Genomic DNA, 17,707 nt, shown 5'->3' with positions numbered 1-17,707 from the left:
CACCCCAGACTTGATCTGGGTCCTTCTGTTGGGGAGCACCCTGCCCTGTAGACCCACTTATGAATGGGGTTCCCCAGCTCTGCCAGTTGACCGAGGAAGCGTGGTTACCTAAATATGTCTGTCTTAGTTAGGGTTTCTGTTACTGTGAAGAGACACCATGACCATAGCAGCTCTTATAAAAGAAAACATTTAATTGGGGTGTCTGTGTCCTGTAGACAGGTTTAACCCATTATCTTCTTGGTGGCGTGTAGGCAGACATGGTGCTGGAGACAGAACTGAGATTTCTACATCTTGATCCATGGGCAACAGGAAGGAAACTATGTGTCCCACACTGGGTGTAGCTTGAACATTAGAGACCTCAAAACCCACCTCCACAGTAACACACTTCCTCCAACAAGGCCATGCCTACTCCATCAAGGCCACACCTCCTAATAGTGCCACTCCCTATGGGCCAAGCATTCAAACATAGGAGTCTATGGGGGCCATTGCTATTCAAACCACTGCAATATTTATAGAGTTATGATTTCTATCTCCGTGGCTACCTACCATGTGCTTCACATTGCAAAGGGCAGAATGCCCTCCTCTCCTATCAGCTCTCAGGATAATGAGTACTGACCCTCCACCATCTTCCCCTAAAGGTAACCCAGTTGCTATTAATGTGCATGAGTGTGTGTCTGAGAGAGGGTATATGCACATGAGTGCAATTGCCCATGGAGGCCAGAAGAGGGCATCAGATTCCCTGGTGGTGTTGCAGGCACATGAGCACTGCACAGTGTGGGTGCTGGGAACCGAACTCTAGCCCTCTGCAGGAGCAGTGTGTGCTCTTAAAGGGTGAACCATCTCTCCAGTTTTAATTTGATTTTTTAAAAAGGATTTATTTTTACTTGTATTTCTGTATGTATGCCACATGTATTCAGGTGTCTTTGGAGGTCAGAAAACAGCATCAGGTCCCTCAGAGCTGGAGTTAAGAGGGGCTTGGGAACCACCCCGTGTGGGTTCTGGGCACAAAACTGGCCAAACACTAACAAGAGCAGCAAGCACTAACCACTCCAGCCATAACTTGATGCTTTCACCTACACCAATTTTTGCTATCTCTTCTGCTACCAGCAGGTTAGCGGTTTCAGCCCCTTATGTATATTTTGGTCCTGGGCAACAGCTGTCTCTGTGGAAGGTCTTTAGCCAGGGAAGCCTGGATCTCCAGCGTCTGTGCACTGTAGAGAGGACCCTGGACGTTTGCTGGCTCCTGTGCTCTGTCCTCATCTCCTTCCTTCCTTCCTTCCTTCCTTCCTTCCTTCCTTCCTTCCTTTAGATGTGGACTTGCCGTTTCTCCACACAGCCCTGATGTTTTTTGATTCTGATTGTTTTTAAGTTTTGTGGCAAGTGGTATTTTGAGATCATAATCTGGACACTGGGAGCATTGAACGCTCCAAAACTCATTATTAATTCTGGCCTTTCTCAGTGGCCTGTGCTATACATAAGCACAGGGAGAGTCACACACTCATATCTGCATGCATGTACACATGTGTATCTATATGCATATACACATTGCTCTCAGGATAAAATGCCTGGAACTTCCAGTTCAGCCACAGTGTTCCAGCAGCTTCTCCATCACACTCCGTCTCCGTCATCCCCCATCAAGGATCCCTCTTCTTGGGCGTGTGCAGAATAAAGCATTAGAATGTCCTGCATCCCACATTGCACACAGCAAGCAGCCTTGGAGCAGCTATTGCTGGCCGCATGTGTACCGTTCTGGAGAGCAGTTGCAATGAGCTGTGTTTAGTCTCCAGCACTCTGAGAACTGTGGCTGTCATCAGAACATGCCACACCTGCCCCAGCTGTCTCTGTTTCACCTTCCCACTGTGACCTGGCAGTACCCACAGTGTGACTGTCCTTCAATAGCTCCCATAGGAAGGGGATCCAGGTACAATGTTCTCTGAGTTTTGCTGCTGGGTGACATTTATTCTTGTTATAGTAAAAAGATCACTTTGCCTCCCCCCATCCTTTCTTGCTCCCACCCCACTCCCTCCATTTCCTTCCCTCTCTCTCTTTCTTCCTTTCCTTGGAGTATCTTCAGTGTTTTTCTTGCAGCCCTGAACTCTGAGCTCCGCTATAGAAAAGTCTGACTATCCAGGTCTTCTTGTTTTTTTTTGTTTTTTTTTTTGCCTAGATGTGCGATCCCCTTTTTCCTTTTCTTAAATCTAATAATTTTTTTCTAGAATGCATTTTGAGATTGATCAGTCTGGGTTATTTTCTGTTATGTGATGTACATCTTCCGTGTGTGTGTGTCCGCGCACGTACGCGCACACACACATGCACACACACATATGCATGCAAATGCCCAGGTGTACTCATGCGTGGTGGACCAAAGGTCAACATCAGTGACTTCTGTCTCCCTCCACCTTAGTTTCTGATGCACAGTCTCTCACCTGGAGCACCAGTTTAGCTAGTGAGCCCAGGATCCACCCACCTGCCTGCATCCCCCAGTATTAGGATCACAGGAGCATCACATGCCCAGATTTTCATGTGGGTGCTGGGTATCCAAGCTCAGGCCCTCATAATTAAGCAGCAGGCACCTTACCAACTGAGCCATCTACCCAGGCTTGAGATGTAATTCTTTTTTTTTTTTTTTTTTGGTTTTTCGAGACAGGGTTTCTCTGTAGCTTTGGTGCCTGTCCTGGAACTAGCTCTTGTAGACCAGGCTGGCCTCGAACTTCCAGAGATCCGCCTGCCTCTGCCTCCCGACTGAGATGTAATTCTTCAAAAACTATTTTTAGTTCATTTTATGCATCTGAGTGCTTTGCCTGCATGTGTGTCTGCTCACTATGTGTGTGCAGTACCCGTGGAGGCCAGAAGAGGGCATCCTCTGGGCCTGTAGCTATAGACAGGAGCCTCCCTGTGGATGCTGGGAACCAAACTCAGGTCCTCTACTGGAGCAGTTAGTGCTCTTATCTGCTAAGCCATCTCCTGAGCCCCCTTCTTCATCCTCCTCCTCCTCCTCCTCCTCACCTTCTCTGATGTCTCTTGTTTTGTGCTATATGTAGCCCACAAGCGCTAAGGCCAGAGCAATTGCGTCAGTGTCTTCCTCCGTCTATGGCTGTCCTATCACCTAGAGTCAGGATGTCTCCCCGAGCCAGAAGCTCAGTTTTGGCCAGGCTGGCTGGACAGTATGCTCATGGAGCCTGCCTCTGTCCAGCCCCTGCCCCAGTGCTAGGGTTACAGACACACAAAGGGATTTGAACTCAAGTCCTCACATTTAGGGAACAAGTCCTGAGCCATCTCTCCATCTCCATGCTTATTAAATATATCATTTCAAGTTTATTTATTTTTTAATGATTTATTTGATTTTATTTTTATGTGTGTTGGTGTTTTGCGTGTGTATGTGTCTGTATGAGGGTGTTGGGTCCCCTGGAACTGGAATTACAAACAACTGTGAGCTGCTGTGTGGGTGCTCAGAATAGAACCTGGGTCCTCCGGAAAAACAGCCAGTGCTCTTAACTTTTGAACCATCTCTCCAGACCTTCAAGTTTTTGTTGTTGTTGTTGTTTAATTTTGCATTGTTTCTTCAGGGGCCCCTGTTATCTATTGTTAGACCTTTAGGACCAGTCTTTAAAATTAGCCTTTTCCTCTTGGGTACTTGACATTTTCTGTTGTTTTTGTTTGTTTGGTTGGTTTTGGTTTTTGTTTTGTTTTTGAGTCAGGGTTTCTCTGTGTAGTCCTGACTATCCTGGAACTCTCTTCATGGACCAAGCTGGCCTCAAACTCACCGAGATCCGCCGGCCTCTGCCTCCTCAGTGCTGGGATTAAAGGCACGCGCCACCACAGTCCTGGTGACTTTTTATTTCTTCTTTTTAAATATTTATTTATGTGTGTGGATGCATACATCTGCCATGGTGCATGTTGGTTTAGTAACTGGAGCTAGGTAGACTGGGGTTGTAGACGTAGCCCCCAGGCCGCCCAGTTCTGTTATTACAGGCCTACTTTATGGCTTACAATTTCATGTGTTGTGCGTATGGATGCTTCATTCTGTCTTAGAGCCTAGTGACTCGGCTGTGTCTGTGCCCACGGTCTGTCTCTGTCACCAGGTGGGTCCTTTCCAGCCAACAGCTGTTAGCTCTGGGCCGCCAGGAAGAAAGCCACTGAGAGCTCGCGGAAGTCCTTTGTGGATCTGTGATTTCCTTTCTGTTGGACGGCCGGGAGTGATATCTTTGGGTCAGAGACTGACATATGGTCAGTTTTGTAAAGAACTCTGAAGACGTTTATGAAGCTTTTGACCCTTGTGTCCCACCGTGACGGGCAAACATCCCTGCCGCTCAGCTCCTTGCCAGCATCCATGCCGCCAACTGTCTTCTGTTTTGTCCTCTTTTGGTTATGGAATGTTCCTCACTGTAGCTTTGTTTTGTACACCCTGGATGACCGTGACTTTGATGGGCTCGCCGGATATAATGTGTGTGGTCTCTCACGAGCATGCGCTTACGTGTTTTGCCATTTTTATTGGGCTATACTCATTGTTGACATTCTATTTTGAGACAGGGTCTCATGATGTAGCTCTGGCTGGACCCAAACTCACGGACCTCTGCCTGCCTCTTTCTCCCAAGTGCTAAAATTACAGGAAAATGCCAGCATGCCCAGCTTATAGGCGTTCGTTGTATAATCAAATTATGAGTCCTTTGTCAGATGTACAAATCCAATGACTGCCTCTTCCCAGTCTTAGCTTGTCTGTCTGTCTTTTCTTTTTATTTTTATGGACAATGTTTGCAGTGTCTTGCTGTGTAACCCAGGCTGGCCTTGAACTGACATCAGACTCCCCGTCTTAGCCTTTCCTTCGCGAAGACTCCAGACATGCACTCCATACCCTGCTGTGCAACCGTCTCTTTCTTTTCTTTTTTCCTTTTTATTTAATGCTTTTATTTTTGAGATTACATCATCTCTCTCTTCCCTTCCCTCCGTCCAAACCCTTCCAAACTCTCCTCCTTGCTTTCACTAGCACTGAGTAGATGGTCAGAGTTCCAGGCCCAGGCCTGACTCTCCTCTTGTCGAGCAGGTCTGAAGTCCCAGAGGACACTGTTGGTCAGGACCCATGTGCACACGCCACCGCTGCACCCTGACGGTTATCTGTCATGCTGTGCTGCCTGGTTTTATGGTTTATTGGTGCCATAACTGAAAATCTGTTTGTTTTATTTTTATTTTATGTGTATGGGTGTTTTGTCAGCTTGGAGACCAGAGGAAGGTGTCGGATATCCTAGGACCAGAGTTAGAGATGGATGTGGGTGATGGGGATTGAACCTGGGTCCTCTGGAAGAGCAACCAATGCTCTTAACCTCTGAACCATCTCTCCAGCCCCTCTATTCACCAGGTCAGGTAGGTAGCAGGAAGATCTCTGAGTTCAAGGCCAGCCTGGTGTACAGAGTGTGCTTCAGACCAGTCAGGGCTACACAGAAAAACCACCTCACAAGAAATTATATATAACACACACGTTATATATGTGTTATATATGTTACATGCATGTTATATGTGTTAGATATGTATTATATTTCGTTGTATATGTGTCATGTATGGTATATGTGTATTATACATGCTATATGTGTGTTGTGTGTATGTTGTATATTGTTATATATATGTTATGCGTGTGTCTTGTGTATATGTTGTATTGTGTTATGTATATGTTATATATGTGTTATATATATTAGTCTTATTAAATTTTTTTTACTTATTTCATGTGTATGAGGGTTTGCCTATATGTGTACCTATATGCAATGCCTTTGGAGGCCAAGGAGGGTGACTTATCCCCTAGAACTAGGGTTCTAGATGATTATGAACCACAGTGTGGGTGCTGAGAACTGAACCCAGGTTTTCAGCAAGATCGGCCAGTGGGTTTACTCCCATACTCTCTCCCCAGCCTGGCCAGTCTTTGATGAGCAGGAATGTTCAATTTTTGTAACTGGTTCATGCTTACATCCTAGCTGAGAAATGTTTGCTGCCCCATGGCAACGGTGTCGCTCTGTTTTCTTCTGGATACTCTTTCTTCCGGGATTTACATCTGTTTCTGCTCCTTCTCAATCAGTCCTTGTATGCAGAGTCAGCATCCACACATGCGCGTGCACACACACACACGCACACACGCGTGCGCACACACACACACACACACACGCACAAGCACACACACACGCATACACACATACACACACTCTGGGGATCATCAGATGTCCAACACCACTGACAACTCTCCTTCAATCATCGGCAGACACAAAGTCCTGACTGGAAACTGACTAGTGGCACCCAGGGTGCCTGTCTGGGCTCTTGCTCTGTTCCATGCTGGCTTTCTGTTCAGAGGCCAGTCCCATGCTATCTCCCATATAGCTGAGGGTGAGCTCTGAGACCAGGCAGGCTAAGAAAGTCACTTCTCTTCTTTGAGAGCATTTGCCTGCCGAGACCCCTTTCCGTCTGTCTATTTATCTATGTATCTATCTATATCTATATATCTGTCATCTATATATCTATCATTATCTATCTATCTATCATCGATATATCTGTCATCTATCTACCTATCATCTATCTATCTCTATTATCTATCATCCATTGGTTATTTATGTATTATTATTATTATTTTATTTTGGTTTTATGAGACAAGGTTTCTCCATGCAGCCCTGACTGTCCTGGAACTATCTCTTGTAGCCCAGGCTGGCCTCAACTGACAGAGATCCGCCTGTCTCTGCTCCTGAGTGCTGGGGTTGAAGGCATGCCCCACCACCGCCCAGCTTTTTGTTTTGTTTTTCTCTTTCCATTTATTTATAACCCACGAACTTAGCCTGTGGATTTCTTTAGGAAAGCCTGCTGGAATTTGACAGGGATGGCTGGGGGTGGTGGTGCTGTCACCGTGTGTCTTCAGATCACCCGTAGGCTAGAGCCCCTGATTATTTTTCTGAGTAGTGTCGTGTTATTTTCAGCCTAACAGTCTTACACATCCGAGGACAGGTTAGTTCCTGCTTTTCGGGCGTTCTAAAGTCTTTGTGTGTGTTGTGTGGATTGTGTGCATATGCGTTCATTTGCGTGTGAGTACTAGGTATGCAGGCGCCAGGGCGCAGTTGTGGAGGTCAGAGGGGTCTCAGTCCTTGCCTCCTACCTGTTGTTCGCAGACGCCTGCACTAGGCTAGCTGGCCAGCAAGCTTCAGGGATTCTCCTATCTCTGTCTTTTCTCGCCAGAGGCTCACTGGGATTCCCTGGGCTATTGTGTACTGCTTTAAATGGGTTCTGGGGATTCAAACTCAGATCCTCACATTTGTACAATGAGAGCTTTACCCACCTAACCGTCCGTCTGTCCACAGAGCCTGATCTGATGTTTGTGAAGTCGTTGTCAATGGCATCACCAACTTCATTTTCCAATTGTTCGTGGCTTAGCTGGGTGAAGTGGCACATACCTTTATCACACATTGCAGAGGCAGGAGGATTTTGAGTTCAAGGATAGCGTGGGCTACATAGCAAGACCCTGTCTCAAAAATAAAACCTCAGTTGTTCATTGCTTGACTTACATTCTAATAGGATCAGTGTGGCTCCCACACTAAGAACTTTGTTAAAGGGAAGAAGGGCAGAAGCAGGAAGACTAGCGGGGGAGGGGTGGCTGTGCGGTGGGGGAGGGGTGGCTGTGCGGTGGGGGAGGGTGGCTGTGCGGTGGGGGAGGGTGGCTGTGCGGTGGGGGAGGGTGGCTGTGCGGTGGGGGAGGGTGGCTGTGCGGTGGGGGAGGGTGGCTGTGCGGTGGGGGAGGGTGGCTGTGCGGTGGGGGAGGGTGGCTGTGCGGTGGGGGAGGGTGGCTGTGCGGTGGGGGAGGGTGGCTGTGCGGTGGGGGAGGGTGGCTGTGTGGTGGGGGAGGGTGGCTGTGCGGTGGGGGAGGGTAGCTGTGTGGTGGGGGAGGGTGGCTGTGCGGTGGGTGGTACTGGGAAGAAATGAGGCTGGAGAGAGCCAGAATCTTCTGAAAGATGGAGGAAGATGTAAATGGGAGAAGTTGAGGCTGCTGTCCAGGCTGACCAGCTAAACCAGTGGTTCTCCACCTTCCTAATGCCGCGACCTTTTAATACAGTTCCTCATGGTATGGTGACCGGCCCCCAGCATAAAATTATTTCCATTGCTACTTCATAACTATAATCTTCCTACTGTTATGAATCATAAATATCTGCTATGTGACCCTAAGGGGCTCGCGACCTACAGGTTGAGAACCGCTGAGCTAGACCTACAGGGTTGCTGTCAGCTTTTCAGCCGGCATCAGCAGTCTGGAAAGTCAGCCGTGTCGGGATGGGGTCTGGGCTGATCATCTGTGAATTATCAACACCAGCACTGAGGAGCTGACCAAGATAGGGAAGAAGCAGAGCCCAACAGGGAGTCAAGGCTGGAGGAAGCTGCAAAGCTGAGAGAAGGCATCTGAGGAGGAGTGGGTGTCAGTTGTGTGGAGTGATGAGTCCCCAGACTGACACGGACTGTCGCGCTGGTGTTGTGGGTCGCTGTCAGGTGGATCAGAAAAGCGTTGTTTGGGCATGATGGCTGAGCTGGGGGCTCAAGGGGAGAAGAGCTAGGGTTGTTCCATTGAGGCAGCTTTCAAAAGACTCCTTGTCCAGCTGAGGCTGTGGCTCAGTGGTAGAGCTAGGGCCTGGGTTTTACACCCAAGCTGCAAAGGAAGACAGGGCTGCTGCCGGCCCCTCACAGGGCTTGGTGATCTGCATCGTGTGATTTCCTGTGTCTGAGTCCAGGACCTCACAGGATCCTCTAATGCCATGAGGGTGCCCTGTAAGGACAGGCAGAAGGAATCCCTCAGCCTGACCTGGGTTTGCTGACTTTCTTGGGTCCTAAGACATCTGTTGATAGCAGGCGTTCCTCTGGTTTCTCTGCAGCGAGGCCTTTGCTTTAGTTCAGTCTCTGTTAGAGCACTTCAGCTTAAGGGAGACTTGGACACACTGTGGCACTTGACCCCACCTGGCAGTCAGCCTGAGTCTTCTCCGCCTTCGGCCGCACAACCACACCACAGCAGTGGGAGACTGAGATACGGCTGCCCTGTTCTATTGTCCTTGACCATGGCGTGTGCCTCAGCTCACACAGGACCTGGGAGCCCCATGAGCAACCCCAGTTGTGCCACTGCACCGGAGAGCCCTGCAGGTTACCCTTGCAGGAATTCTGCAGCACGGCTGTCAGGGCAGGCTGCTCCACTTCACATGCCCACCCACGAAGTTCTCTGTCCGGGTCTCCACAGGCAGGCTCTCCCAGTTAAAGCATCCTGAGTGAGTCTGGCCTGTCAGTAGTTTCCCGTGGGGTAACTCGCCATTCACTGTCTGTGGTTCCACAGGGGCCTGGGTATGAGGATGTGCCCAGCCCCACACCTTCCTCAGGCTCTGTGGGTTGTGTTTGCTGACTGTGCAGGAACACACATATGTGTCTGCACAGAAACCCCCGGACTGTCTCTTTGGTGTGGGTCAGCATCATGAGGAGAGCAGGTAGACAAGGATGTAAGATACAAGCAGACAGCACTGTGAGGGCCACACCCCTCCAAGTGGTCCCGTCCAGCAAGAACGCTCGTCTGAGGTTCTGGAATGATCCACTTTTCTGCTTGCTGCTCTTATAAGCCTCCTCAGACACAGGCTGGTGGCAGCAGCTGTGGTTCAAGGACTTGTACAAAAAGGAGCCTCAGGGTCCCTGGCGGACCAGCCACCAACAAGCGCTTAGGAACAACCTTGGGAGACCCTTAAAAATATTCTAGTATTACTAACTCTCTGCTCATGGGGACGCTCCCAGCATTCCTTTTCTGTGTGGCACCTTAGCCCCATGGGAAGGGCCCGGAGCAGCGGAAGCCTCCCACCAATGACGAAAGGACACAGAAAAGGCTCTCGGAGCTGGCAGAAGTGGACTTGTCAGATGGGTGGGGGGTAATCTTGTTCCCGTGCAGCTAGCACCCAGTGGCTCAGGCTTGCGGCCTCAGGGAAGCTGAGAGAGGGTCGAGGGACGCGCCAGGGTCCTACCCTGCCCACAGCATCAGACCAGGCTCTGGGAAAACTGAGGCCCAGCGTGAGAGATGAACTAGTCCGCGGTCACAAAGCGCAGCTGAAGCCGAGTGAGGGCTGACACACAGCTCTTTTGACTCTCACCTCAGCAGCCTTTTCCTGCCACCCAGGGGATGCTTACAGGGGCTCCCCACGTGCCTCCCCCTTCCCAGGCCTCTGCAGCTCTGGACCCTTGTATAGGGCAGGTCCTGCCATGCTCTGGGGACCAGAGCCTCACTTCCCCCATACGCGGTACAGTTCCAGTGGAGTGTGGACAAGGAACTGCAGTAAATTCTTCCCCATGGCCGGAAGAGCAAAGGAATGGGTGTGCATTATGGAAACCAGCGAGGGCCGTGGGTTCTGCCTGCGGCGGCAGGAAAAGTTCTCAGCAGAGGGGCATTTGAAGATGGATCGGGAACTACAGGCAGAGGGAACAGAATACACAGGCCCAGACTGATTCAAAATGAGACCCAAGGGCCTTTCGACGCATTTACTGAAGGATTCCAAGCCAGAAACCATCTGGCCAACTCTGCAGTCCTTCCTCTACTCATGACCGTGTCATCCCCGTTTATCTGTTACGTGGGCCAGGGCCCAGTGTGTTATGGATATGGTGGGCAGCATTGTAATAAAAAGTAAAACTATGCTCCTCACAGGTGCAGACATTCCACGGAGACCTGCTTCAGCACATGGAGAAAAATACCAAGCTGGACATGCAGTTCATCAAAGTAAGTCTGTCCCTCTGCGCCAGTCACTCCCAGACAGAAGGCGGCTGTGCGCAGGAGCTCGTACATGCGCTCTGGCGCAAGAGAATGTCAGATAAGCCAATGCCAAGCATCCACCTGCCTCAGGTTGTACACAGTCCCATTTGGGCCCCTGGCTCCTGGTCCACTACTCTGAGCCCTGGCCTCTTTGATGTGGGGATCCCCCTGTCTCTCCGTCCTGCCTCAGGATAGCTCCCAGCACTATGAGATTGAGTATCGCCACCGAGCGGCCAACCTGGAGAAGTGCATGTCTGAGCTGTGGCGCATGGAACGCAAGAGGGACAAGAACGCGCGGGAGATGAAGGTGGGAAGGCTGAGGGGCTGGGAGCAGGTCCCTGGGGGAAACCCTAGCACCCTTGTGAACGCCTCCACCCAAAATGATCCCAGCTGTGGGGATCACAGCAGGGGAGAGTCGCCAGAGGCCATCCTCAGCACCTTCCTCAGCCTCACTGAGAAAATGGGACCTTTGGGTCTGTGGCTCTTGGATTGCCTGACTGAAAAGAAGCATCCAGTCCCTACCAAGGGCACTCCCAGCTGCTCCCCCAACCCCGCGCCTGAGTCTTTGAACCCCAAGCCCATGGTTTAACCTCTGCTTCCTTTACCGCCCTTTTAATGAGCTCCTGTCTGCTCTCCCCAGAATCTCCCTTCCAAGTAGAGCATCCCTCATTCCTCTCATTCCTGTTCCCAGAAAACATCCTTCCTATGGCCACTCTGCACTCCCGTGTGCGGGGTACCAGAGACCCAGGGACACAGGCTGAAGGTGCAAACCACGCATTCAGGGGAGGTCTGGAGAAGGGCCCCCAGCCAGAACCTTCTCCTCTGCCCCCAGGAGAGCGTGAACCGGCTGCATGCACAGATGCAGGCCTTTGTGTCAGAGAGTAAGCGTGCAGCCGAGCTGGAAGAAAAGCGGCGCTACCGCTTCCTGGCTGAGAAACACCTTCTGCTCTCCAACACATTCCTGCAGTTCTTGGGCCGGGTGAGTGGGGCTGGGGAGAGCAAGCCATGGTCTCCTGAGTCAGATGTACGCAGGAAGCAGGGGTGCTCCTTCCTTCTCTCTTCCTTGAGTAGAAATCAGTCTCACAACACTCTTGTTTCTCTATTCGTTTGCATATATTATTAACTCTGATTTGTTTTGCATACAAACCCTTATTCTTTCATATGCAAGTCATTTGTTTTATTGGGTCAGAGGACAACTCTGTGGGGTTGGTTCTCTCTTTTAGCCTTGACTCGGCTTCCAGTACTCAACTCAGAGCACCAGTCAGGCTTTGGCAGCAATCTCACTTACAAAGTTTTTCTTGTTTTGTTTTTCTTCCTTCCTTTCTTTCTTTCTTTCTTTCTTTCTTTCACAGGGTTTCTCTGGGTAACAACCCTGGCCATCCTGGAACTCATTCTATAGACCAGACTGGCCTTGAACTCACAGAGATCAGTCTGCCTCTGCCTCCCAAGTGCTGGGATTTGGGATTAAAGGTGTGCACCCCCACAGCTCAGCATCCACATTTTTTGAGACAGGGTTTTTCTGTAGCTTTGGGGCCTGTTCTGGTACTAACTCTTGTAGACCAGGCTGACCTTGAACTCACAGAGATCCACCTGCCTCTGCCTCCCGAGTGCAGAGATGCTGAGATTAAAGGCACGTGCCACCACCGTCCAGTGCATTCCCATTTCTTTAAAAATGCTGAATGTACGTGCCCACCGTTGATTCCTACAGTGACGAGACATTAATTGTGCCACCTAAGTGGACTTTGGGGGCTTTGTGCTCTCTGCTGGAACAGTCTGGTTTTCTTCGTTCTCTTGGATTGCTAATGGTTTTGCTTTCTGTACTTAGTTGCTGTGTTGTTTTGTGCTTTGGGGTGTAAGACTATTAGGCCCTTCTCATTAAGATCATCTTTTTTATGTGTTTGATAGCTCTCTGAGTCAAATTTGATGTTTTAAGTTTTGCTCTGATTCGAACAATTCTTGTTTTTCTTCAAGTATGGGCTTCCACTAGCAACACACAGGCTGAGTTTTGGCTTTTGGCCACTTTGACATCTGTGGTCATCATTGTCACTTCTTCCTCCTCCTTCTTTCTTTCTTCCCTTCTTTTTTCTTCCTTCTGTCCTTCCTCTTCCTCCTCTGCTTCTTTTTGAGACAGGGTCTCAGATAGCCCACGTTGGCTCCTAACTCACCCTGTAGCCAAGAATGACCTTTAACTTCTGACCCTCCTGTCTACCTCAACTGTTGGGATGACAGGCATGTTCCACCATATAGTGTTATGTAGAGCTAGGGGCTGAGCCCAGCCAGGGCTGTCTTCATGCGTGCCAGCAGATACTCCACCAACAGGCAGGTACTCCACCAACAGGCAGGTACTCCACCAACAGGCAGGTACTCCACCAGCCGGCAGATACTTCACCAACAAAGCTGCCTCCTCAGCCCGCAGCCTGTGTCTTCTAAATGCCTATTCCGCCGTCCCCATTCCAGGACACCTAGGGTGTCCCCTGCTAACTGACCTGAGATACTGTGTCCCCTATCCTGCCCTGATTCTTGCCAGGCCTGTTGAGTTACTGTGTAATCTTCATGGTGCCCTCCTAGTCCCTCTCCTGGTCGTCACGTATACATTGTTTCCTGTCTTCTCTAGAGCGAGTCTCTAGCCACCCCAGTCTATAGATGGCTGACAGTCTTAGTAGGCTCAGAGCACAGCTGTCAGTCATCAGCCTAGAACCCCTGCATTAGCCCAGCCCACTCCTCGGCTGTCCCTCTCCAGCCTGTCCACCTGCAGCTCTGCATGACTCCCGGTCACTTCCTGTCTCAGGAGAGTTGCCCACTGTGGGCATTCATATCAGTGTGGGGCCTTTGTCACTGGCTTTCCTTTTTCTGCAGAATTGTGTCTGGATGTCCAGTCCCTGCTGGACACTGTAGGAAGACGTTGTTTGGACCATCCTTGAAGGAGCTAGGGTGGGGCAGGCTTTCATTTCCATTGGACATCCAACTGTCAGGTTGATGACTGTATGCTAATGCTACATTTAACCATTTGAGAGACTTCCAGATACTTTCAGTTGGCAGTGTGTGATCTCTCCACACCCTTGCCTGCTCTTATTATAGCCATTTTGCTTTTAGCCACCCTCCTTGGCATGAGGTGGCATCTCTGTGAGTTGGCTTGCATTCCCCTGGCTGTGTTTCCCTAAATGCTAAAAGCTGGGTATTTTTTCCCTGTTTGGTGGCCACAGCATCTTGCCTTTAGGAGGAAGCTGCTTTCTGTCCATGCCCTGAGCAGCTAACCTCCAACCTCCTTAAGAGCAGGGTTGTTCCTTCCCCCAAATACCACTCAGGAGGGAACTGTGTGTGACTCAAACCAACTTCTTCTGTGCATAGGCGACAGGAAGCATGGTCTCTGCCTCACCTGGGATGTAGGACACCCCAGATCTGACCCTGGGAGCCAACCATAGATGCTGTGTCAGAAAAGTGAGGCAGAGGCAGACAGACAAGATCTTAACAGGCTGAGGCCACTTTATTGGGACAGCGAGGGGCCCCAACCTTCTCAAGGGATAAAGGCTGAGCTTGCTTGGTGGGGCTAGTATATACCTAAGGGACAGGTATATCTGCACGCACACATATGTGGGTAGCCACCAGGAAGTTACAGCTAATTTTGAGGTTTTACTGGGAGCTAGGTAGGTTGTTTCTGACACAGTGGGGGTGTTGTCTCTACAGGAGGAGCAGACTTTATGGCTGGGGGGCTAGCGCCCCAGACAGTCAAACTCACTTCCACATGGCCTAAGGGTATTAGCAACAGATCCCAGTTCTGGGAGGGTGAAGGGGCTAAGAGGGAGGGGCTGTGGACTTTTTTCAGGGGGTCTTCTTCCAGCAGGAGGGAGTCAATGGTCCTAACGGTGGAAGGGGGTCATGTTGGGGTCCCTTTCAGGTGGGTTAGGGGCTGGTAGTGACCCTCTGGGCAGTAAAAGCGTATAGTCTTTGTTGGAGAAACTCGGTGAGACAGCTGAAAGGGCAGGGACCACTGAGTAGAGTTAGCATGATCATGGTGACTGGGCCTGCCAAGGGGGCAGTCTGTGGTCCCCACATAGTCAGGTCCTTTCTCTGTGTTTGATTCTAATTGTTTAGCATTTTCCCTAAAACTAGGCCAGGCTGGTTCCCATGAAAACAGCATCCTGCCTCTAGGAAGGCACAGGTGCCCCCTGTTGGCAGTCATTACGTCCTCTGCGGTTTTGGAGGACCGCCATAGCCAGGGAATCTATTTGATTTTGTAAGGTGCCTAAAGCTATGTTGTCCTAAGGTCAGGTCTCCCTTAATCTGATTGGTCAGTTGGCCGTGTGGTAACCATCAGACCCCATCATTGATGCCTCTGTAGAGCCACCCCCAGGAGTACTGAAGCAGCCCGGGGCTTCTCTTCTCCACTGGCATCTAAGCCTAGTGTGAGGTGTCAGGACCATCCACAACAAAAATACCTCTCGCCAGGGTAGAAGCATGGGGATTAGAAATATAGTAAAGAATGAAGACGAGAATGAAAATTATAAAACAGAGAAACATATAGGATAGTATCAGGAGGGAATTCCAGTGAGTACTGAAAATTCACCCACGTTTAATTTCTAAGTGCTTAAAATACCCTGACCCCAAAAGGTAGGAGTAAGACAAAAGACTGCATTAATGTAATACACAGAAATGAACAGACCAATTGAAGTCACAGGCTACATCCACAGTTAAACATTCTGTTGCTAGAACAAAACAAGTCATATACACACCCTAGATCAAACACTCTGTGGGAAAACCACTCCCTGGGGGAATCCCAAGTTATCTCCTTAAGGGAACTGGAATTTAGTTGGATCCCTAGATTCTTGTTTGAGGCAGGAACAATCTACTTCTCTATTCCTGGAGCACAAGGTCTGGCTATTAGCCACACCTGTAGACAATAACCTCGCCCAAAGCAGAACTCTCTGTCGACACCTGGGTGGAACCTTTGTTTTGAGGTAGAAGCTCTATTGAGGAACCTTGGAGGAACTAGAGGAAAGTTCCAACGCTCTGACCTTTGGTCACCGTGGAAACAGGCTCACGTTTTCAGGCATCCACAGTGAGGATGACTGGCACATGGTCCTCTAGGGTAGCAACCGTTAAGTACCATCGTGACAGGCAATGCAAGTCCCGTTTGATGCCCTTGCCTTGGCAACCAACCGGGTACAATCTGGTTCTGGCCCTATGCAGTTGGGCTTGCCAATGATCTGAACCAGGTTCTGGCTAAGCAGGGTTCATCTGCTGACTGTTCTGCACTAAGTTGGATATGCCTGCCCGGTATGTCATTGGCTGGCTCTCAGACAAATCCAGAAACTTCCCTGGCTCTGGACAGTGGGGCACGGCTGGAATTTTCCAGCTGGAGCATTTTTATGAGAGGGATATGGGGATAAAGAAGGGTGAGTGTGACTGTGGGGTCCTGACCCCAGGAGTGAGTTGGTGGACTGGGGTGTCCAGGTTGTGCTTGCAGGAGCAGAAATGGTTTTGGCTCCCAGGGACAACTGTAAGGTTTGGAGGGGTCATTTGCTCCATGGATGTATAATCCCAGTCTGAAATTGTGTAGATTTTTTTAATGGTTAACTCCCAAATTATGCTTCCCATCCAACAGATGAATTTCTCCTTGTCCCTGTGTGGGTGCCCTGCTCATGCCTTTGGCCTAGCAAAATTGGCACAGGAAAGACCAGTTAGTGTCCACACATCCATTGTCATGTTTCTGAGGGGCATGACCTGTCTGGAGGCAGCCACGGTGCTTGAGTCTCTTCCGGGCCAGGGGCAGTCATGGCTTCCATGTCGTGGGGTGTTACCACAGCACAAGCTTGTGCAGGGTGGGAGGTAAGGCACCCATTCCACGTTCCAACACCACTGAAATGAAGTTGTGCAGGGCTCTTCTTGAGGACGTTTAGTCCTATTGATTGGGGTCCAATGTGCAAAGGGTTAGAAGGTAGGCCACGTGTGTCTCAGAGAAAGAGTGAGGGAGAACCGAGGACCCGAACGGGTTATTGGGGAAGAGTGTGTCAGGGCTGAGGAATGGGTGGGATCTAATCAACCATAGAGAAGCTGGACTCTGAATTAGGGGAGTGCTGGGAAAGCCTGATGGCCAATGAGGTCCTTGAGTGAGCGCATAGTAGGGATGGGGGGACTAGGAAGTGAGATTTTATTTGCCGCAGGGGACAAGCATCGCCACTGTGGCCAGTGTCTGGAGACAGAGCAGCTGGTGTCCCGTGACCATGTCTAACTGTTTAGAGCAAAAGGCTATGGGAAGATATGCACCCCCTACTTTTAGGCAGACTATTGTAAGGATGGGGGTGTAGGAAGGCGTGCAGAGGGTGAGGATGAGGGCTGGGCAGCAGGGAGATTGTTACTGGTGGGTGGGGATTTTGTAGGGAGGAGGTTCATCAGCTGAATCAAAAGCCAGGACACTGGAGAGGCATTAGGCTGGGGTTTAGGCTTTTCGTGGCAGAGGACCTGGTGGGCAGAGCAGAAATTTAGAGAGAGGCAAGAGTGAAGGGCAAAAAGCCTTGGGCATAGAGAACCTTGGACCACTTGCTATTTCATTTGAAAAAGTTATCTAAGTCTGTAAGAATGCCAAAATCCAAAATTTCCAACTGGGGTAGTGATGGCCACTATTGAAGGGGTATTGAGGCCAGATTTGAGCGGATTTGAATGAGTTTGGTGGCTGGAGCTTGAAAAAATGAAGGTTTTTTTTGTTTGTTTTTGTTTTTGTTTTTTAAGAGAGAGACAGGATTTCTCTGTGTAGCCTTGGCTGTCCTGGAACTTACTCTGTAGACTAGGCTGGCCTCTAACACAGAGATCCACCCCTGCCTCTGCCTCTTGAGTGCTGGGATTAAAGTCATGTGCCACCATGTCCCTGCTAACTTTTTAAGCTTACCTTGGAGGTGAGCCAAGGGAGAGTCTTTTGGGGTAGATAATTTAGAGTCC

General features: G+C 49.9%; 1 protein-coding gene across 2 annotated transcripts in view; it reads left to right on the top strand.

Moving 5' to 3' along the window:
* Baiap2l2 (BAR/IMD domain containing adaptor protein 2 like 2) overlaps window positions 1-17,707 on the top strand; it is a 30,019-nt gene that overhangs the window by 4,946 nt on the left and 7,366 nt on the right. For both annotated transcript variants that reach the window (XM_041672313.1, XM_041672312.1), the window contains exons 5-7: window positions 10,670-10,741; window positions 10,965-11,081; window positions 11,607-11,753. In XM_041672313.1, the coding sequence (XP_041528247.1) occupies window positions 10,670-10,741; window positions 10,965-11,081; window positions 11,607-11,753 (336 nt within the window). The remainder of the gene's footprint in view (window positions 1-10,669; window positions 10,742-10,964; window positions 11,082-11,606; window positions 11,754-17,707) is intronic.

The sequence above is a fragment of the Microtus oregoni genome, unplaced genomic scaffold, assembly GCF_018167655.1.
Source record: "Microtus oregoni isolate MIOR12 unplaced genomic scaffold, Mior012 000022F_ref0000154, whole genome shotgun sequence".
In the NCBI taxonomy this organism is placed as follows: Eukaryota; Metazoa; Chordata; class Mammalia; order Rodentia; family Cricetidae; genus Microtus; species Microtus oregoni.
Note: the sequence above shows the minus strand (reverse complement) of the source record. Positions and strands in the feature narration are given on the sequence as shown.